This window comes from Melanerpes formicivorus, unplaced genomic scaffold, assembly GCF_026170545.1.
Source record: "Melanerpes formicivorus ecotype bairdi unplaced genomic scaffold, bMelFor1.0.p_v2 SCAF_38, whole genome shotgun sequence".
Taxonomy (NCBI): Eukaryota; Metazoa; Chordata; class Aves; order Piciformes; family Picidae; genus Melanerpes; species Melanerpes formicivorus.
This window is the reverse complement of record NW_027142390.1, coordinates 3,166,792-3,189,395: the sequence shown is the minus strand read 5'-3', so window position 1 is coordinate 3,189,395 and position 22,604 is coordinate 3,166,792. Positions and strand designations below refer to the sequence as shown.

The 22,604-nt window shown below is 53.0% G+C and overlaps 1 protein-coding gene across 4 annotated transcripts in view; it reads right to left on the bottom strand.

Annotated features, from left to right (window-relative positions):
• Nucleotides 1-22,604, bottom strand: part of CACNA2D2 (calcium voltage-gated channel auxiliary subunit alpha2delta 2) — a 234,343-nt gene that overhangs the window by 41,700 nt on the left and 170,039 nt on the right. For all 4 annotated transcript variants that reach the window (XM_068157848.1, XM_068157847.1, XM_068157849.1 and 1 more), the window contains exon 4: nt 6,855-6,914. In XM_068157848.1, the coding sequence (XP_068013949.1) occupies nt 6,855-6,914 (60 nt within the window). The remainder of the gene's footprint in view (nt 1-6,854; nt 6,915-22,604) is intronic.

Genomic DNA, 22,604 nt, shown 5'->3' with positions numbered 1-22,604 from the left:
TCATCTCCCTGAGAAGATGTTTTATCTGATCATGCCTCACCAGCTATTCTTCACACAGCGTCTCCTGTCTGTCCCTGCTCCTTCCAGGCTGCCTCAGACAAGGCAAGGCCACCTCTACCTGTGCAAGCCAGTGTATGCCAGGGACTGCCTGCCCTACCAGTGACGAGATGGAATGGGAGTTGTGGTGGTTTAGGCTGGGTGCTGGCCTGGATGCCACTGCACAGACCACACCTGGGAGGTGCCAAAAGGGTCCAGCCCACTGGGTGGTCACAGCAAACCAGGTATTTCCCCCACAATTCTCTGCTCCCCTATAAAACATCCATGCGGGGTCCCTACTTCGGGGTCCCTACTTCCTCTTTTGTCCCCTGCTGCTGCCTAGGTAAAATGGTGTGAGCTGCCTCCCTTGGGCCTGCCCAGGCCCAAGGCTGGGCTGGGTGGGGGAAAGAGCCCTGGGGGGGGGGTTGGGTGTACCCCCAGGTGGGGATGGGATGTTCTTGGGTATGTTTGTTGGGATCTCTCTCTCTTTTGTCACGGTGCTTGTAGTTCTCTGTAAAACTTTCATTGTTGGGTTTTTTTTGTTGTTTTCCATTTAAACTCTCCACCCTTTTTTGCAATCCGTTTGTCTGAGTGCCAGGCTGCGCCAGGGGAGGTTTAGACTCGAGGTGAGGAGGAAGTTCTTCACTGAGCGAGTCGTTCGTCATTGGAATGTGCTGCCCAGGGAGGTGGTGGAGTCACCGTCCCTGGAGGTGTTCAAGAGGAGATTGGACGTGGCACTTGGTGCCATGGTCTGGTCATGGGGTCTGTGTTGATAGGTTGGACTCGATGATCCTCGAGGTCTCTTCCAACCTTAGTCATACTGTGATACTGTGATACTGTGATTTTTGCCTGTGGTGGGAGAATTGCTCTCCTAAACCACGACAGGAGTACCAGGAGGAAAGCCAGCAGCGCCCACACCGAACCGTCACACCCAGGGCACACTGGGTGGTTTGGTCATCTTGCAGCCTGGGGGGTGGGGGTGGGGGGGTGAGGGGAGCCCCATCCTTGGCTTTCAAGAGGGAAAGGCAGGGACACAGGGGTTTTGTGAATGATTTTCTTACTGTGCTCTTTGGCCAGACCGGCTCTACGGCAAGGTTGGTGCTTTAACACAGTAATTCTCCGAGCGTAATGAAAGCTGACATTATATCAAACACAATAAAGACTCTGGGCTGATGGAGATCATTCCTGAACACACAAACCCATTAAACTGAGAGAAAAAAATATCAATTCTACACACTCGCCAGCCAAAAGAAAATGTGATTTGTTATCTAAAAGGGGGTTATAAACACAGCTTCAATGCACTTTCTGTGCTGTAATGAAAACTGGGTTTGAAACGGCAAGACGACTGCAAATTAGAGCATTTGATTTTAGTCTCTAACTTTTTAGGTAAACCTTCTACAAGGGCAAGTGCAAGGTTACGGCGCCGATCTTTCTGTTCTTGGCCGATAAGTAGGAACTGTAATTAAAGGAGGAGAGAAATGAAAGGGGGATAAGGCAGCTGGCGCTCGCCCTTCTAACGCAGCTTTGAACACAAAGCCCTGCCTGCATCGCCGTGGCAAACCCACAGGAGCAGCGGCTGCTGCCCACGTATGGCGTGGCACAGCCACTGCTCCCACCGCAGACTCACGCTGGATGCACCATGGGGATGCCAGATGGAGCAGCCGGTTGGCAGGGTCCTGCACCCAGAGGGATGCTGCACCCAGAAGGATGCTGCACCCAGGGCTGCACAACCGCAAAGGGACATTGAGCTGTGCCACTACCTCCCTGTGCTTTATCCAAAGCTGGGGAGGGGGTTGGAACACAAGCCCTGTGAGGACAGGCTGAGGGAGCTGGGGTTGCTTAGCCTGGAGAAGAGGAGGCTCAGGGCAGACCTTACTGCTCTCTACAACTATCTGAAGGGAGGCTGAAGACAGGCAGAGGTTGGTCTCTTCTCCCAGGCAAGCAGTACCAGAACAAGAGGACACAGTCTCAAGCTGTGCCAGGGGAGGTTTAGGCCAGAGGTTAGGAAGAAATTCTACACAGAGAGAGAGATTGCCCATTGGAATGGGCTGCCTGGGGAGGTGGTGGAGTCACCATCATTGGAGGTGTTTAGGAGGAGACTTGATAGGGTGCTTGGTGCCATGGGTTAGTTGATTAGGTGGTGTTGGATAATAGATTGGACACGATGATCTTGAAGGTCTCTTCCAACTTGGTCTATTCTATTCTATTCTATTCTATTCTATTCTATTCTATTCTATTCTATTCTATTCTATCCTATCCTATCCTATCCTATCCTATCCTATCCTATCCTATCCTATCCTATCCTATCCTATCCTATCCTATCCTATCCTATTCTATCCCTCACCTTTCCTGGGTGACCAGCAGTGAAATCTCTGTTATTCCTCCTGTCCTTCCCCATTTGACAAGCAGCGATCCTGTTTTCCCCAGAGTTTCACTTCTAATGGAGCTTGAAATTATCTGGGCTTTGTTATTTGCTGGCAAACTTGCAGGCAGGGGTTATGGATGTAGGCAGTGGCATGGGGCTGCCCAGTGCCCATGCTCTTGCTGCCGCCTCCATGCATGCCGCTGCATCCCAAGACCTCCAGTGCTGCGCCCACCAGTTAAACGCTGTCCCCAGCAGATCTTGCACCTGCAGCTCAATGTATAACAAAAGGGCCTGCTGGGCTCTACCCTTCAAACAGCCCTGTCCTCCCTGGACAGGTGGGGATAGGTGGGAGATGTGGGACAGCAGGTAGAGGCTGAGGGGAGCTTCCCAGGGTACCAATGGAAAATGCAGCAAGGAAGAAGAACTGGGAGAAAAACAAGAGTAATAAACATTTTATGAAGCAGAAAATGGCTTATAAAGAAGTCAACTTTTAAAGGCAATTTACAGAATCCTGCCAAGCACACATAAAGGCAGGGATGGCTCTGCACTATCAGAGTGGCCCTTAAAGGGCCAAGTAAATGCAGCAGCCCCAGAAGACCAACACGCAGTGATGATGATGCCCTGGGATGCATTTCATGGCTGGTGGCACAGACCTGCACCTTAGACACCCCCTGGTCAGCAAGCATCCCTGCGGCATGCAGGGCACCCAAGTCCCCACTGAAGGTGATCAGACAAGGCTGAAGGTCTGCAAGAGAACCTAAGGCACTATAAAACCCTGGAATAAAGTGCAGCACACAGGCAGAGAGGAGATGGAGAAACATGGAGCAGGCTGAGACACCCAATGGGCAGCACGGCAGTTTGTCAGCAAGGATGGATACTAAAGATGGCAGCAAACCTCAGTGTGACCTTCCAGCATTTTCATAGGTACATTTTGCATGTCTTTCACCTGTGCAGGGTGGCAAACAGAGGATGAAAACCTGGCAAACAGCATTGTGGTGCTTGTGGCAGCCCTGAAACCTCCATTAGCTGCTGGTAACGGTCTGCACAGGGGGTTCAGCACTGCTGCCACCACTGGAGCAAAAGCCTGCAGACATCCAGAGCAGGGGGACAGCCGTGATGTGTCTCTAGGGACTGACCCCCATGGCTCTGCATAGAGTGGAGCCAGTTTGTCTCAGCTGCTGCACCCAGATCCCCTGCAGAGTCCAGGCTACAATGATTCCACATTGCAATCTGCTCTGACATCTCTCTTGTCCCTACTGCGTCACCCCAAGCTGCCATACAGACCTGCGGTGAAACGAACTGGAGGGACAACATGAAGGATGCCCCAGGTGTCACTGCATGGGTGACCTTGGGGACAAGACTGCTTTTGGCAATGGAAGGCGTTCTAGTGTCCAGGATAGCTCTGGGGACATGTAGGGACAGGGTTCCAGCTTGACACAGTTGGGAGATGTGGGAAGCCTGATAGTGGGCAAGAATAAAAAGCATGGCTGGGGCACAGGACTGCATGGGGCAGAAGGGAACATTTTGAGAACAGGGAGGTGCTTTGCAAAGCCCCCTGAGGTGGGAGCTGAGCTCAGCCTCTTCAGAAAGGCCAGCATGGCTGGCATGCAGCTGGGAGCAGCACACAAAAGGGATAAAAAAGAGCCTTCCCCTGCAGAGACGGGCCGTGAGCGACTGCTGGCAGCCGCCTCCCAGCCGCTCAGGCTCCTGTTTCCATTTCATTTTCCCCCGGACTTCCATAGCAACCCATCTGCAGCGAGGTTTAATGGGGCTGCCATTAGCACTAATGCAGCGCAAACGCTCAGCATCTGCCGGCACCTTCGGATGGCAAGGCGGAAACCACGGCGCTGGTGCAATCTGTCATCCGCTGCGCGCCAGGCGGGGACGCGGCATGCTGGGCGAGCAGGGCAGAGCTGCGGCCAGGGCGAACGAGCGGCTGCCGAAGGGAGGAGGAGCTGGGAACGCTGCGCTGCTGCCTTCCCTGCCCGCTGCCCCTGCCTGCGACCCGGCCAGTGCCACTGGTGCTGGCATACAGGTCTGATCGTGCCCTGCCATTTTACAGATGAAGGGCAGCACGAAGTTCAGCCCTGGCGGCAGCAGCGGCCCTTTAGTGCCTCTGCTCTGCCTATCACAGTACATTAGAGGTTGGAAGGGACTTCAAGAGACCATCGGGTACAACCCCTCTGCCAAAGCAGGGTCACTTAGGGTAGTCTGCACAGGAATGCATCTAGGCGTGGGTTTTGAAAGACTCCGGAGAAACCAAGGCTGATGCAGGCAGGGCTGGGGAGGCAGGGCTCGGGAGGCAGGGCCAGGCGGGTAGGGCTGCCTGCTGGGGCAGAGCAGCCACTCAGCACCCCAGGTGCTGCAAGACGAGCTGGGCCAGTCCATCACTCGATCCAGCTGTGTCTGGGCTGTCCTGATAAAGCTGCGGTGAGCTCTGCAGTGATGCATGGCTGCACATTGTTTCTGGGTGACTCGCTCCTAATTACCTTGATTAAGTGGTTGCAAACAGTGCTATTAAAAACATTTTTTCTATGAAAGTGGATTTCTGAAAGGTTTGTGCCATGAATGGCAACATGAGCCAAGAGCTCCCCAGTGCCACAGCCAGCCCTGGCATGTTTTGTATCCTGACTGCTATCCACCCCACACTCTAAGGCAATCAGGTCTAGATGGAGAGGGAGCTCTTCGGTTTAGTTGATTAGATGGCGTTGGATAATGGGTTGGATGTGATGATCTTGAAGGTCTCTTCCAACCTGGTCTATTCTATTCTATTCTAATTTTGGGGGGAGGAGGCTGTGGAGGTGCCCTGCTGCAGGAGACTCCATGTTGTGGCAGCTGCCCATCCCTGCATCTGCAGGGATAAGCAGAAACACCAAGGACTAGTGCAGAACATAGAGAAGCCCTTGCTCCAATTTTGTCCTCCCTGCCCATGCCCTAGCCACAGGGCATCTATCCCTGGGTGCTAGCCCAGAACATTGTGCCTGGGACCACCATGATGCCCCCTGGGTGCCTGTGGCCAAACTTTGGGTCCTGCTTGGGGATGGGCTGCCCCAGGATTCCTGATCCCAGAGGACAAACACACAGACTGAGCCAGCTATGAGAGATACCTATGGTCCCTTGGCTCTGCTCCTGGCCTTCCCTGGGAGCCCTGAGCCTGCAGAAGTGTTGGTGAGGCACTGGTGCTGGCATCAGCTTTATGTCCACACAAAACCTTGCTCTCCTTCTAATGCCCCCTCCATCAGTCTCCTGGAAGGAGGTGATAGTAAATCAGCAGCACACTCATGCAGAAAGGTCTTGGTGACCGTGGGTGCTGGTGACAGCTGCCTACTGGATGGGAGGGTTGGCAGGGACACCTCACCTCTCCTCAGCAAGGCTCCTTCTGCACATGAAGGGAAGGGCCATGCCAGCTCAGCCTCTTGGGTACCTATGAGGCACAGCTCCTGCTGGGATGAGAACTGGCTACAAGCATCCACCCCATGTTGGCCACATAATGAACAAAAGTCAAACAGCTTGACCTTCTGCCTTCTCTTTTACTCCTCCTGCCTCTTCCTCTCTGTGTCAAACCCTGGTGAACACTGCCAATGCCAATAGGGTCTGCAGGAGCAGGATGTGGCTCCGTGTTCTCAACTCCTGTCCTCCCCGAGGAATTTGTAGTTGCAGAAATATCCTCCAGGCCTAACAGTGGGGCTGTCCCCTTGGCACTGCAGGGGGTTCCCTGGGGCTGGGCAGCATCTGTTCAACCCAGAGGAAGGGGCTGGGTGGCTCAGGAGTGTTTGATGCTGCAGCCTTGGTTTGCACTGGGAGGCAAACACATTCCTTCCTTTTGTATCACTCTTATAATTTGAGAGCATTTCCAGGCAGAACCCTTCAGGTTCCCACTGCGTGCTATCATTGCCAGAATTACAAAGTCAAATGCAATCATTAAATCTGCATCTTCCCTCTCCCAGCCCAGACTGCTCCTTCCTTCAGAAACAGCCCCCAACAGCCCCCCCCCAGCCTCTGTCAGTGCCACAGACAAGCCAGAGCGTGACCGGTGCCCTGCACAAGATCCTGCTCGGCACCAAATCTGTTGCCTGCTGCTCACTGCAGCGGGGAAAGAGTCTGCCCAGCCCCCAAACCCTCAGCACTGAGCCACCAGCTCAACCTTCACCTCCTGCCTTCTCCTTGCAGCATATGCAGGCAGAGGCGAGGCTGGAAAGGAGCTCCAAATCGTTTCATTTGCTCTCTTTAGCGCTGGCAGGCAGCGGTGCTGGGGCCACCTGCATGCCAAGCAGCACGGCAGGGCCAGTGCTCACTCGAGAGAAGGTGAGGGCACAGGCAAGGAAGGAAGGAAGAGCCAAGGGGTGGGATGAGGAACTTGATGCCAGGAGTCATCCCCGAGTGTGGTGCCTCCACAGAGGCCAAGGTCCAGGAAGGAAGGGGGTGGAAGCAGCTGGGGCACGCAGAGCCTTACCCGGATGTTGTCCTGCCAGTGGTGAGCCTTCTGGAACTTCTCTGCTGCATTGGCAAGTCTCTGCAAAGCAAATGGGAGAGAAGTGAGTCCACAGGAAGCAAGAGAAGCCAGGCATGGCTCACATCAACCCAGGACCATGGGTGCTGCCCCAGGGCCCACCATCCCCCTCTTTGGGGGGTCTGCCAGGATCCTTCCACCCACCTGCTATGCAGGTTTGGGTACAGGAGGAGGGACTGTGTGTAGCAATGCCAGGAGAAAAACATCATGGGCACGATGAGCTGGTCTTTCTGAACCCCTTTCCCAGGCAAGCAGAGGGACTGCTACTATTTGATCCCAACCCAGGCTGAGCTATTGCCACAAGGTGACTGTGGGCATTGCCACCAGAGCTGGGCAGGCTCTCATTTGTGGCACTGGGCAAAGGCTGAATCCAGGCCCCTGTGCTGATGGCCCCAGCTCTCTGCAGGGCAGGGCAGACCCTTCAAAAACGTTTCAAAAACCCTTCCAAATGCCCCAGTGTGGGAGCCCAGAGGTGCATAGCTCTGCCCACCTAGATTAACCCTCTCATGTTCCTGCATCCTCTTTCGCCCTGCCACATGCCTAGGGACATTGGCTCAGTGGCACTGAGCCCCTTGGGAACACACCAGTGCTCCCAGAGCTGGTGAGTGGGAGAGGAACCAGCCACGAGGCAGCAGCTCTGCCTGCAAAGGGAGCTCCCAGGGCTGAGCTGCCTGCCTCAAGAGGTCTTACCCAAGGCTAGGGCAAGCAATCTTCTCCCACTAAAGCACATGAGGCATCAAAGGAGACAAAACTGTCTCTGTCTTGGTGGCTCTGGAGGCAGCAATGGCATGTTGCTGCCTGTGCTGGGGTAGCCAGAGGAACCAGGGCTCACCAGCATCAAGATGGGGAAATGCTCAGCTGGGCTTTGTGTCAGCCATGAGAGGCCTCACCAGCACCAATGGTACAGCAGGGCAGGGCTGAAGACTGGCAGTACCTAGGGTACTGGCAGTGCTGGAAAGAAACTGCAGCCTAGCCTTTAATGGAGCAAAAGGGACAGAGCAAGAGTTCCAGGCTTTCCAACAGGGTCTGTTCTGCATCACTAAGCAAATCAAACCAAGAGCAAAAGAAGTGACACAGACCTTTATCCCTCAACCAGCCCCCAGGGGTGTGGGCAGCTGCCTGCCCGAGTTGTAAAGCCTGATCAGCACCAAAGCCCAGCTGGAGGAAGCCAGCCTGCAGAGCTGAGGGCCACCCAGACCCTCGGGTGCTGGGCATCCTCACTACTTGCAGGTATGCAGGGTTCATCTCCACAGCCTGGCAGCACCTGGCACAACCTGCCCTCTCCCCCATCTGTCAGCTTTACAAGGCTCCTGGGGAATGCACCATGCCACAGAGGCCTCAGCTCAGGGCACTGAGTGGTTAATTTGTGTGAGGTTAATTGGCCATGAGGCCACTGAGGCTGTGTTAGCCCAGGAAGGCTCCCTAATGAGTTAGTGAGAGAGCATCAAGCGAAGATGTGCCTTAGGCAGGTGCAGCTGCACTGCTTGCATCCCCCAGTGGGATGGGACACACTCTGATCCATGCAACTGTTGCTGCCAGCCAGAGCATGAGGGTGGTGGGGAGCCCTGGCTGTCTTCAGCCCCCTGTGTTGGCTGGGGAGGAGGAGCAGGAATTACATTCTGGGCCAAGCCACTACCCTAAATCACCACTTGGGCAGCACCACAGAGATGCATCTAAGGTTCCCAGAGTTACCACACATGGCTCTCAGGCTGTGAATCACAAATCTGAGGATGAAGCAGAACTCCTTGGTCCAGTGGACATCTGGGATGCCAGAGGAAGCCCTTGGGTGGCAATGAAATCCAGCTACATCCCTGGGAATTTATTTCCCCAGGGCCTGGAGAGTGCTGGCTCTGGGATCACAGGCACACAAGATGACAGTCACTGGAGAGGTGGGCTGGAGCCCTGGGCACAGTTGCATATGCTGCACCTGCTGTCCCCATTGTCACCACATCCTCCAGCACTCCCATTAGCACATGGGGGGATTCAAAATGCTCAGGTGAAAGGAAGTCCTGAGTCAGAGTGTCTCCTTCATTTTCCTCTGCTGCCTACAGAGAGACACAGCACCCAGCCCCAGCAGCACCCAGCCCCAGCAGCACCCAGCCCCAGGAGTGTGATGGGAGCAGGGCCACAGCAATGGGTGCTGTATGAATAGGAGCATGGCAAAGCACAGGCACTGGAAGGCAAGATGATGATGAGCTGTGAGAGACATCACAGACCTGGCCCTCCCCAGCCAGAGAGCGCAGCCTGCTCTTATCAGATGGAAGGAGCTGCAGATCCATCACTGCGTAATCTTGGCACGCACTGGTCGAAACTTCCTTGTTTAATCTTTTCTCTTTTCTTAATCTTGATTTCCAAATCAAAGTGCTTGCTTTCAAGGGCCAGCATCCAAGGGGAAAGAGCAACTATCAGCTGAACCTTGAAGCAAAACACTTCTGGCTCTGGTGGTGGAGAGAAGCGACAGGAGACAGCGCCCCGTAAGGTGGATTTTCAGGGCAGTTTCAGGGAGGGGCAGGGGGCTCACCTGCTGGTTACAGCCCTGCCTCCCCAGGGCAGCCTGGCAAAGCTGTGGCCCAGTTCTGCACCTCATCCCCCCAAGGTCTGTGCTCTGTTTATATATGGAGATGGCTGATTAAAGGCGAGCATTTATTCTGAGCCGCGTTCCAGGTGGCGGTGATGAAATATGCATTTTTCTGTACTTGATAAGAGCGTGTTTGTTTATTATGGGCTGGGGGAAGATTTATGGACATCTTTAACTATTCATTGCCTTGTGCCAAGTGCCTGGAGGGCTGCAAATGGTGCAGGAAGGGACGGCTGCACCCAGCGCCGACACTCCGGCTGCAGATATTTTTCCTCTGGAAAATGTCAATTCGTCAAAGTCGATCTGGACACAGCTTTGGTTGTGTTTTCTTAACCATAAATCCAGATGTTCTTGTTTGATAAATAGCACATTGCAGGGACAGGGGAGCCCGTGGCAGGATGGCACAGCCATAGCAGGGTGCTGTGCTGGCCCCCCGTTGCTGCTGGACACCCACCCTGGGAGAAGTGCCCCCTGCACGCCTCCCAGCTGCAGCATTTTCCTGTCTGAAGACATTTCAGTCCCATGACCAAGATGGGGACTGGGAGGAGAGAGGGTACCAAGCAAGCAGGCAGCAGGACCTGGAGCTGTGTGTTAGGGGCAGGAAAGTGCTTGTCCCTAAGCTTCTCCTCCCTGGACATGTTCCCCTGGGGGAGGTGACAGGTCTGTCTAGAGCAACACCGTGCTGCAGGATAGCCCCACACTGTGCTGCAGGATAGCCCCATTACTGCCAAATGAGCCCATCATGAATAATGTTACCATGATCAATACAGCTCTAGGATTATTTCTAATCCTTAATAATGATTAAATCATTATTTTTGAAGTGTTACAAATCAATCAGTCCATCTCAAGGTGCACTGTGTGCAGGGACTGTGAGATATCCGGGATGCAGGCAGCACACGGGCAACCTGGGCGAGGGTCCTGTGCCTGTACATGGCAGCCACCAAAACTTCCTGGGGACCTCAGAGCTGGGGTTGTCAGTTCAGTGGTCCCAACAGCAAGGAACATGAGAGGAACTACAAAAATTAAAGCACAGGTGTGAACTTCCTTGCGGATTTCTAGCAGACTCTGGTGCAGGGACCGCCCTGGTTGTGGCACTTGAAGGAGCACGCTTCTTTCCCCAGAGGTCACCAAGGGCTAAGGACAGGAGATCTAGAGGCTGAAAACACCAAATTGAAACGACTCTGCAGGTCATAAAAGGCCAGCAGGAGATTTGCAATGGATTGGTGTCTAGAGATGCTGACAGCAAGGGGTGTGAAGGGGAAGGTTCTGTGTGGTCTTTATTGTGCCCTGGCCTCTTTCACATTCCGCACGATGCTCCTCTCTGCCTCGCTGCTCGCCCGGGCAGATCCATCAGGAGCTCCCTGCTTAGCATACCAGCTCACCCAGGATTAAGGAGCCTCGAGGATGGCATGGACTTGGGATGGGCAGGCTGTGGTAAAGGTGGCATGGCTGGGTGCATGCCTTCCCTCTCATAAGCAGCATGGGCAGGGAGAGGAGGGACGAGGTGGGTGACCTTCCCTCTGCCTAGAGGATGGCACTTCCAAATGCATGTCTGCTAGTTTTCCCTTCTTTTATTCCAAGACCTCACTTTTCATCCCTGATCACCCAAAAGCTCACCCACCCTGCTCTCAGAGGGGCTCATTCATTCATGCCTGCCAAGGCAGAAACTTTTGGAGGGCAGTCAGTCTCATATCCTCACTGCTGGGTGCATTGTGGTAGGAAATGCTCTGAGCATCGGAGCTGGCACAGGCAGGGACCACAACCTCCTCTCTAGGTGAGGGAACTGTCTCTGCTGTCAGCATCTCTGCTCCTTGAGTGGCCAGCCCTGACACAGCAAGCACCCAAGGGTGCAGCCCTCTGCCCTATGGCACTCAGGGCTCTCCTGCATTGCTCCAATGTTTTTGCATAGTGGCTTTCCATGGTCCAATGCTTTGCTATATCTCCCTCCCCAGCCTCCACACAGCAATAAGTATGCTCTGGCTGTCCACTCTCAGTCAGATCAGTGGGTTTAACTTGGGAGGCAGTGGAGCGGAGATCAGAGCGGCGCAGGGAGGCTGAAGGCCAAGGTTGGATTTATAAAGCAGGATTATAACCAACTCCCTGCAAGAGGAGACCAAGCAGCCCTGCGTAACAGCAGCCATGCTTCCCCATGTTCCAATCCTCTCCATGGAAATAAACCTGGGAGATGCTCCTCAGGAGACCTGGGACGGTGTCCCCAGCTTCTCCCCACAGCACTGAGAAAGGGCCCAGCAGTGGCCCAGTACACAGGGGCTGTGTGTGCCCAGGGGTATTTGCTCCAGAGAGCTGCTCCTGCTAAGCTCTGGCTTAGCGTCCCTCAGCTCAGTGTGGCTCTTATCACCTTCATCCCGGGCGAGTCTTCCCCAGTGGCACACAGTGCATTAACTTCCCACACCTCAGCACGCAGCAGGAAGGAGAGATCATTGCTGGAGATCAATAGAGCCCTGTGCTACTGGGCCAGAGAAGCCCACACAGCATCCAGCCCTCATCCCAAAGCAAGAAAACACAGGTGAAGGGTTAAGATGAGAAGGTAAAAATACACACAACAAAGCCAAGAAAGCCAAGCCCAGGCAGGAACAACCCCTGGCAGTTGGTTTTGCAGCACTTCCTTCTCCATGATGAAGGAAGAAGGATGGCAGAAGCCCTCTCCTTTGGCCCCCACCCTGGCTCTTCCTCATCCTCACCATGTCCTCTCCCCACTCACTGGACTTGTCACATGCACCCCCCTAAGCAAAGCCCAGTGGCACAGCACACATGCCACCATCAGAAAATGATCAGCCAGTGACAAAAGATGACAAGCCCCTAATACACAGAGGGAATATAAATCTTGAGTAAACACTGTAAGGCAGTGAAGCATCTCATCCTGTAATCATCTCCGAGACAGTTGATCCCAGGGCTCTCATTACCCCCGCAGCCACCATCTGAAATCCACTCGGCAGTGGACTCCGCCACGGCTGAGTATTGATCAAGGAAGAGGCTTCAACAAGCTCCAGCATTTTTCTTTCAGAGCACAAACTTGTTTGTCAATAACTCCCTGGGCCATGTGGAGGGAAGGGGTGGCCAGAGTTTCTCTTCCTTTCCTGCCTGGATCCAGCCTATGTCTGAGGGAGGATGCAGCTGGATCCAGCACTGGCTGCTAACGGCCTCCTGCCCGTGGGAGGGCAAATAAAGCCCCAGTGAACAGCAAATAGATGGCAACTCCTGTGGGGGCTTCCAGACCCCAGAGCTGTACGGCCTGGTGCTCTCTGCTGAGGTCTGGCAGGGTGGTGAGTGGAGGGACACTTCTTAAGAGCCAGTTCTGCAAGCAGCAAGGGTTACAAGGACAAACCTGGAGAAAAACCAGAGCCAGAGTCACTGCAGACCACACACAGTGATATGGCCAGCAGCTGGCCCTGGGAGCCTGGGATGGGTCCCAAAGCTACAACTTGCACATTTTACTGACTGTCTCAGTAACCCATGGCTCTGCAGGCCAACAGTGCATGGCTGTTGTTCCCCTGCCAGTCTCTCTCTCAGAGCCTTCTCTTCCAGAGCCACAATTATTACTGGTGAGAAATGTCATCAGCAGTCCTAGCAACCACAGGGAGATGAGGAGTGAAACATGCCAAGTGGAGAAGTACCACAACAGGGTAGGGGAGGAAGGGCAGAGCATTGCTGCTTGAGGTGTTTGTCCTACCCCAGGGCATTGCTCTGGCCTCCAGAAAAGCTTAACTTCCTGCATATGGAAAAGCAGAAGGTCAGAAGGATAGTGCAGCTAACCAGGATCCTATGGCATGAGCCTTGTCTGGCATCCTCTTCAGCTCTTCTCCCCTTGGAGAACAGCTCTTCTCTCTTACCCTTCTCCCAGCACTTCTGACTTCCATGGGGCTGACATTTGTTTTCCAAAGCCGTAAGCAGAAAGCATCTCTGCCTTTGCTTCACATCACCCTGACTGCTCCCCAGGAGGGCAGGAGGAGCTATGCCTTGTGCCTGCACAGGGAAACTTGGCCCTGGGGACCAGCAGCAGCAAAAGATCAGCTCAGGCTCTCCTTAGCTCCCCTTTTTACCAATACATTACCAAATGACCGCTGTCCCATCCTTCCTAGGGGTGAAGGGCAAACACCAGAGTGCAGGATCCACCCCCACCAGCAGTGGGAAAGAGACGCGGGATGCAGGATGGACAGACAGAACCAGGTATCAGGAGGTGCAGGAAGGATTGGCACCTCTCACCATCCCTTTCCCCTACATGGAGCCAGCAGGAGTATTTGGTCACACCAGCATCCTCCTGCCTTTCACCTTGGATGTATGACAGCAAGCCCTGTTAGATATGCATTAAACTGTACTGCTAACTGCCGTCGTGCTTAAGCCCTGCTGGCAGGTTCTTCTGCTTGGCTTCAGGAAGCAGGCAGTCCCTTGGGAAGCCAAACCAGGCACACTTGCCTCCTCTGTTCAGGATCTGAGAAAAACCATTCTCCTCCATCCCCTTTGCCATGCTATTTGCAGTCATGGTACTCTTCTGCCTCTTCTACAGTAGATGGAGAAGAGAGCAGGGACCTCTTCTCCAAGATCCTAATACTCAGCCCCATGGCAGCTGTAAGTGTTTAGCTCTCCATCCTGTCGCTGCCCAGGGCACCTGGTCTGCTGTTGGCCAGCAGTGCAGGGTGGGCACAGTGCTACACTCTGTTATGAAGGTCAGAAAAGGCAGAGGAAACTAGAGGACATCACCCAGCAGGTCCAGTTGGGGCAAATCCACAAGCCTCTGAAATAGGAGAGATGATGACGGAGGACGTGCTTGGCCATGCCAGTGCTCTGGCAGCCAGCACTTGCAGTCCCTCAGATGCAGGAGACATTTACTAGAAGGTCAGAGTGGAGAAAATGTGACAGTGGGAGATTCAGCATGCTGGAGAGGAGGAGACAGGCTCTTCAGGCTCTTTCCCTCTCCTTTTGCCCTGTACCAGTGTGCTGAGGGTCCCATGGGATGGGCAAGCAGTGGGCTTGGCAGACTGGAGAGACATGGCTCCTATAAAGGGCTTCAAGAGACAGTGCCCTACAGCATGAGGTCCCAGGACAGCCTCAGCTTCTGCAGTGTCAGGAGAGTCATCAACCATGTTAGTGAGCATGTCAGCCTGCTGCTCCAGCCCCATCTCTTCCTCAGATAAACTCCAACCATTCAGTCCAACGGTGCTGCCTAAACAACACTCAAACAATCTGTGGAGCTCCAGTTAGGATCATCGAGCAAGACTTGTCACAGTTCAAAATCCATTACAATAACCAGAAGGCATTTCAGTGACAATTATAAGAGATAGTTTCACTTAAAAATCAATTGTACTTAGAGCTCAGGGGAACAGGGATTTTTAAAAATAAGGAGTATAAAAGGAAGTGATAGAGCTTGCACTGGGGAATCACAGAATTGTTAGGGTTGGAAGGGACCTCAAGGATCATCCCGCTCCAACCCCCCTGCCATGGGCAGGGACACCCCACACTAGATCAGGTTGCTCAGAGCCATATCCAGCCTGGCCTTAAACACCTCCAGGGATGAGGCTTCTACCACCTCCCTGGGCAACCTGTTCCAGTCTCTCACCACCCTCATGGTGAAGAACTTCTTCCTAACATCCAATCTCAATCTACCCATTTCTAGTTTTTTTCCATTCCCCCCAGTCCTATCATTAGGTATCATCAGGTAGTGATAGGACTAGGGGGAATGGAATGAAGCTGAAGGTGGGGAGATTCAGGCTGGATGTGAGGAGGAGGTTCTTCCCCATGAGAGTGGTGAAGCCCTGGAATGGGTTGTCCAGGGAGGTGGTTGAGGCCCCATCCCTGGAGGTGTTTAAGCCCAGGCTGGATGAGGCTCTGGCCAGCCTGATCTAGTGTGGGGTGTCCCTGCCCATGGCAGGGGGGTTGGAACTAGATGATCCTTGTGGTTCCTTCCAATCCTGAATGATACTATGATTACCTGACACCCTAAAAAGTCCCTCACCAGGGAAGGAGAAGGAGGAATCTGCCTGGCCAGGACTTTGCAGCCAGTCTCCAAAGCAAAAAAAATCAAAATCCTTCCTTATCCTTATCATTCCTTAATTTGGAGAAATAAATCCCCTGTTAAGATGACATCAGGTTTGAGGAGTGGCTCCCACACCCCTCCTGGTGCTATGCATGGTACCGACAGCAGAGAAGCTCCAGGGATATGAAGGAGGTCACCCCTGGAAAGCCAAAGCGCAGCCAGCCACTGCGCCCTCATCCTGTCAGGCCTCTGGCTGCCTGGGGGCTCCACGGGGATGAGGGCTTCTGCACCTTTGAAAGTCTCCCTTTAGCCCTTGGCTTTTCATTCAAGCACAGGCTGTTAGAAAGTTTGCACTGGAAACCACTTACAATCGATTTATTTTCAGGCCTCACCTCTCGCTGCGCTGTGATGTGTGAGCTCTAGAAAGCAGCTCGTTTGTTATCTGCTGCCACCAGGGCATTTCTGCAGGGCACAGCCCAGCCCAGCCAGAGCTCCACTGTTAGTAAGCATCTATGGCAAGGCAGATCTTCAGCATGCAGAAGTCCCCCCAGAAGGCACCATGATGCCCCCACCTCCTGCCCCTAGCAAGAGAACCCCTACAAAACTTCCTGGCTTGCGAGTCTCTGGAGATACAGGTGGCATCTTTGTTGTGCCACCCAAACGCCACCAGCAAATCTCCAGCTGCCTGAGATAGGTCAGGCACACTGATCATCAAAAGCAGAGTGGGCAGCAGGCCAAGGGAGGTGATTCTCCCCCTTGAATTCCACTCTCGTGAGACCCCAGCACTAGTACTGTATCCAGCTCTGGAGCCCCCAGCCGAAGAAGGACATGGAACTGTTGGACCAGGTCCAGAGAAGGGCCACAAAGATGATCAAAGGGCTGGAACACCTCTCCTATAAAGAGAGGCTCAGAGAGTCAGGGCTGTTCAGCCTTGAGAAGGCTCCAGGGAGACCTTACAGCAGCCTTCCTGTAATTGAGGGGGGCTACAGGAGAGCTGGGGAGGCACTTCTTACAAAGGCACAGAGTGACAGAACAAGGGGCAATGGCTTCAAACTGGAAGAAGTTTGATTTAAGTTGGACATCAGGGGGAAATTCTTTATTGTGAGGGCAGTGAGGCACTGGAACAGGTTGCCCAGAGAAATTGTGGAGGCTCCAAACCTGGAATTGTTTAAAGACAAGCTGGATGGGGCCCTTGAGCCACCCGGTCTAGCAGGAGGTATCCCTGCCCATGGCAAGAGGGATTGGAGTAAAATGATCTTTAGAGTCCTTTCAACCCCAAACCATTCTGTGATGAGTAACTCAGGTCCTGCTACCACTACAATACAAATATGAGCAGAGCAGTTTAAATTGCCAGTTCAAGACAGCAAAGAGAAGCAACTGCAGTGCAAAAAAATCCTGGACTTTTTAGTGGTGTTTTGCTCCAAGAAAAGAAAAGCAGCACTGTAGTCAGAACCAGCTTTGCTCAAACTTTAACAACAGCAATCAAGCCCCAGCAGCTCCAGGTGCCAGGGGAAGTTTCAGGGAGGTGGAAGCAAGCGAGAGCATCAGGTCACCAAATAGCCCTTCCCAATGCAACAGTGACTCCAACACTCATCCCTCTGCTCCAGGCATTTCCATAGGGCTGCCAGGATCCATTTCCACCCCTTTGGGACATCCAACTCCACCCTTTATGCATTCTTTCTCTTGTCTTCTGCCATGGGGACAACACTGAGAGCAACCAGGTGGAGCACTCAGCAGGGTCCAGGGCTTTGCCAGCACCTGTGGCCAGCACTGCAGGCAGCCCTGCCCTGGGAGCAGGAGGGATTGTGCCACAGCAGAGGGGGAATGGCAAACAAGGAGAAGGAGACAAGATTGAGCAAAGAAAGCATACGAAGGAGTGAATCGTGCTCTTGAAGACCTGCAAGGAGCTACAATGAGTGAAGCCTCACAAAGTACTCCTGGCTTTGGATGCTGTAAATAGGAGTAGACAGAGCAGTAGGACACCTGGCAGAGCCTTGGAAGGGGCTCACCCACCACTGCGATGTCCTGATGGCCTGACAACCTACAAAGCAAATTCTCTGCTGCATCTTGAAAGTCAGTGATTATGAATTCACACAACAGAAATAGAAGAAAAGACTGCAGTTTGACTTAGCCCCTGAGCACCAGTGGCATTCTCACCACACCAGGTGCCACTCACACCCAGCAGGCAGGGAAAACCAACCAGCTTCCTGAGGACACCACACACCAATCTCAGGCCATTTCCTTCTCCTAGCCTTGTTTTACCAGGGCAGTGGCTCCCATCATGAGTGATGAAGGAGGGTCAGCTGAGTGGCCCTGTGGGCTGATGGGATTCACATTCTTCACCCCAGAGTCCAGGTTTGAGAAGGGACTGTGCACTCCTTTTTGTGATCAAGATGCTTGCTCATCCTCTGCTGGCTCTTCAGCCTCTTGCTCTTTGTCTAAGCTCAAAGCTCAAGCTTTTCAGGCTTTGGTGCTCTTTGGGAAGATGTTCCAACATGCTTTCCTACTCCTCTGCCTTCTTGTTCAAAGCTCCTCATCCTTGTGCAGTATTTCCCCTCACCCCATACCCCTATGTTGAGGTTTATGGACCACACCCAGCCTGGTGTTTGGCTGTAATGCTGATGGAGCAGGATTGTTGTTGCTTTGGTTTTGCCCTCCACTCTCCTGCTCTCTCTTGTTTGAAGCCTTTTTAAATGTTGTTTGACTCTGCATTTCTACAGCACAGCAAACCCAGCTCATGACCCAGCTCTCTTTGTGTAACAACAAAAGAAGGAAACAAACAGCAGCAAACAACCAACAGGGACACAAGGGGATTTGATACACACCTCATGTCCACCACCCAGCCCAAGCCCTGGCAGGAGATGTGTCCATTTCACTTCACCTTGCACCCCTACATCTTGTGGCATCCACAGACTCTTGATGTTCCTTTAACATAGTTTTCCCAACGACCTTCAACACAGATCTGCTCCTGACTCCATGATTGTATTTAATTTCTTTCTTTCCTTCTCTTGGCTCTTTTGTTAGGAGCATGCATTACCTCCCATTGCAAATCTGGGGATGCAGCTCCTGCCCAGCAGATGTGGCACCCAGAAAGCACTGCTGCTAATAAAGCCCCCTGTAATGAGAGCTCAGGTCCCCTTCCCTCTCCTCTGGCAAGTGTGATTGCCTTTCATTCTCATGGCAAATAAAGAGCCACCCAAGCTAAGGAGAGGGACTCAAAGTGCATTCACTCACCACTATACCCATTTCATAGGTTACAGTATCACACTATCACAGTATCACTAAGGTTGGAAAGGACCTCGAGCATCATCGAGTCCAACCTATCAACACAGACCCCATGACTAGACCATGGCACCAAGTGCCACGTCCAATCTCCTCTTGAACACCTCCAGGGATGGTGACTCCACCACCTCCCTGGGCAGCACATTCCAATGATGAACGACTCGCTCGGTGAAGAACTTCCTCCTCACCTCGAGTCTAAACCTCCCCTGGCGCAGCTTGAGACTGTGTCCCCTTGTTCTGGTGCTGGGTGCCTGGGAGAAGAGACCAACCCCTTCCTGGCTACAACCACCTTTCAGGCAGTTGTAGAGGGCAATGAGGTCACCCCTGAGCCTCCTCTTCTCCAGGCTAAACAACCCCAGCTCCCTCAGCCTCTCCTCACAGGGCTGTGCTCAAGGCCTCTCCCCAGCCTTGCTGCCCTTCTCTGGACACATTCAAGTGTTTCGATGTCCTTCTTAAACTGAGGGGCCCAGAACTGGACACAGGTTCTGCCTTTATTCATTTCATCTGAGGAGTGCCCTCCCTGCAGACCACCCCCCCAGGAGCCTCTCCTTTGCCAGGGCACATGGAGCCAGCTTGGCTGGAGCTTTTCCTTGGATTCTACATTTGTCAGGTTTTCCCTATGGTAATGCTGGTCTGACCCTACAGCTCCCCAAGGCAGCATCCCTGCTGGGGAGTTTGCAGCGCCCTTCCCCCTGCCCCACTCCAGCAGCACATCTCAGCGTTACAATTAAACCCCCAACCCAAGGCGACTGGACACTTTTGTTTCAAAGACCAAGGTGGGGGAGGAGAAGGTGCAGAAGAGGTCCCCTAGGGGAAAAGCCATCAGCTGGAACAAGATTTCAACAACTACATGTTTCCTGACCTTTTCCACAGTCGTATCTTTAATGTTTCGTGGACGGAGTTGATAAAAAGAAAAAAAATTAATAAAACAGATTTCATTTAAAAAAAAAGGTCAGGACACGTGTTGCAGGGAAAAACTCATTTAGGTCCCTACCTGCTGCCTCACAGGTGCTGAGGAGCCCTCCCCTGCCTCCCACCCGGGGCACTCCAGGCCAGGCATCCATCTCCCCGCTTGGATTTTTCACCCAGTTTGGGGTTTGATCCCTTTTGGGCTTTTCCTTCCTCTGCCAGACACAGCATTTGGAACTGTAAGCACCTGGAGATGCTGACAAGCACTTGAGAACTGAGAATGGAATAGAATAGAATAGAATGGAATAGAATGGAATAGAATAGAATAGAATAGAATAGAATAGAATAGAATAGAATAGAATAGAATAGACCAGGTTGGAAGAGACCTTCAAGATCATCGAGTCCAACTTACCATCCAACACCAACTAATCAACTAACCCATGGCACCAAGCACCCTGTCAAGTCTCCTCCTGAACACCTCCAATGATGGTGACTCCGCCACCTCCCCGGGCAGCCCATTCCAATGGGCAATCACTCTCTCTGTACAGAACTTCTTCCTAACATCCAGCCTAAACCTCCCCTGGCACAGCCTGAGACTGTGTCCTCTTGTTCTGGTGCTGGTTGCCCGGGAGAAGAGACCAACCCCCACCTGGCTACAACCTCCCTTCAGGTAGTTGTAGAGAGCATTAAGGTCACCCCTGAGCTTCCTCTTCTGCAGGCTAAGCAACCCCAGCTCCCTCAGCCTCTCCTCACAGGGCTTGTGTTCCAAACCTCTCACCAACTTTGTTGCCCTTCTCTGGACACGTTCCAGCAAGTCAACCTCCTTCCTGAATTGAGGGGCCCAGAACTGGACACAGGACTCACTAACCAGTGCAGTATACAGGGGCAGAATGACCTCCCTGCTCCTGCTGGCCACACTGTTCCTGATGCAGGCCAGGATGCCATTGGCCCTCTTGGCTGCCTGGGCACACTGCAGGCTCATGTTCAGCCTACCATCAACCAGCACCCCCAGGTCTCTCTCTGCCTGGCTGCCCTCCAGCCACTCTGACCCCAGCCTGTAGCATTGCCTGGGGTTGCTGTGGCCAATGTGCAGAACCTGGCCCTTGGATGTGTTCAATCTCATGCCCTGGTGGGATACTGCACACCTAACCTGGAGAGACAGCCAGTGAGCTCAAACAGGGAGAAGCTTCTTGTGCAGGCTCCAGCACAGCTCTTCTACCTGCTGCCACTCAACCTTAGGCCCAAACTGCTCCCTGAGTGTCTAGGGAGATGTGGAGGCTGTTGCAGTGGCACAATGACTGACATCTGCACTCTGTTGCGCACCACAGTGGCCGTTCTCATGGCCTCCGCACTCACCTTTGGACATCATCCCTTGTCCCTGCCTGTGGACACCAACATAAATCCCATCCACTGTGACTGAGGTTGGTCTTGTCAAGAGCAAGCAAAGGAAAATAAATCCCCCAAGCACAGAGCCAATTCCTGCTGATCAAGATGTTTTGAAAAGGAAATGCAATTTCACAGCAGCTCCTTCCCAGCTGGCCTGGTGGAGCTGTTCCTGGAGGCTCAGAAACAAAAGCAGCCCAGGGGCCGGCTACAGACATTTGTATTATGAAGCCTGCTCTGTAATTAGAGCAGTCTGCTGTCTAACTTCTGCCTCCTTTTACCATTCCCTGATTTTTTAATTTTTTATTTTATTCTCTCAGAACAAAATATAATTCATCAAAGTTTGCCAAAAAAAAAGAGGAAAAAAAGAGAAAGGAATGACTGTGATAACATCATACAAAGTTATTAAGTGGTGACAATGGGGGACAATTACAGTATATAGCCCATTATATAGCACTGCCGTGGGGATGAATCAAGTAAAACACACAGGGAATGGTGAGGAGCTTATTAAGGGGAGCATTAGTGTGCCAGAACATAATACCTGCCATTCAGCTGGGGTCTTATCGCTGCACCGGCACTGGTGGCGACTGGAGAGGAAAGTTGTGGAAAGAGCTGGCAGTTTCCCTGCACAATTTGAGGCCCCATGCTGAGGACACTGTGGATCAATCCTTTGTGCTTAAACAGGGGAAAAGGGCAAAACCTTAACCCTAGGCCACTACCATACAGCATCTCCCTCCAATTCTGCTTCTGGAGGGCCTTGAAGAATTGTACAATGGTTCAGTCAAGCACAAGTGGACAAGAACATCCCCCAGTTCACAGTATCACAGTATCACAGTATAACTAAGGTTGGAAAGGACCACGAGGATCACTGAGTCCAACCTATCAACACTGACCCCATGACTAGACCATGGCACCAAGTGCCACATCCAACCCCCTCTTGAACACCTCCAGGGACGGTGACTCCACCACCTCCCTGAGCAGCACATCCCAATGACGAACGACTCGCTCGGTGAAGAACTTCCTCCTCACCTCGAGTCTAAACCTCCCCTGGCACAGCTTGAGACTGTGTCCCCTTGTTCTGGTGCTGGTTGCCTGGGAGAAGAGACCAACCCCTTCCTGGCTACAACCACCTTTCAGGTAGTTGTAGAGGGCAATGGGGTCACCCCTGAGCCTCCTCTTCTCCAGGCTAAGTTCCCACCACCATCCATGGAAGCATTCTCTCTGTGCTCACCAGCACCCTGGAGGGCATCTTTTAGGCTGGATGTTAGGAAGAAGTTCTTCATAGAAAGAGTTAATGGCCATATATTATTATAGCCTCCATCACAAAAGCAGTTTTCAGAAGGCTTTGGTGCGGAGGAGCATAAAACCCAGCCAGTCCAGCTCCTGTGCTGTCATCTTGGTGACCCCAGCAGAGTGTACCACACTCTGGCTGAGACATCCCCTGCATGCAGCTCACTCTCAGCTGGCTGCTCAGTGTCAGGTTTGGACATCCCAGTGCCACTCACAGGCACCAGGCACACCCCAGGCTCCCTTTCACCATTGCTTCTGT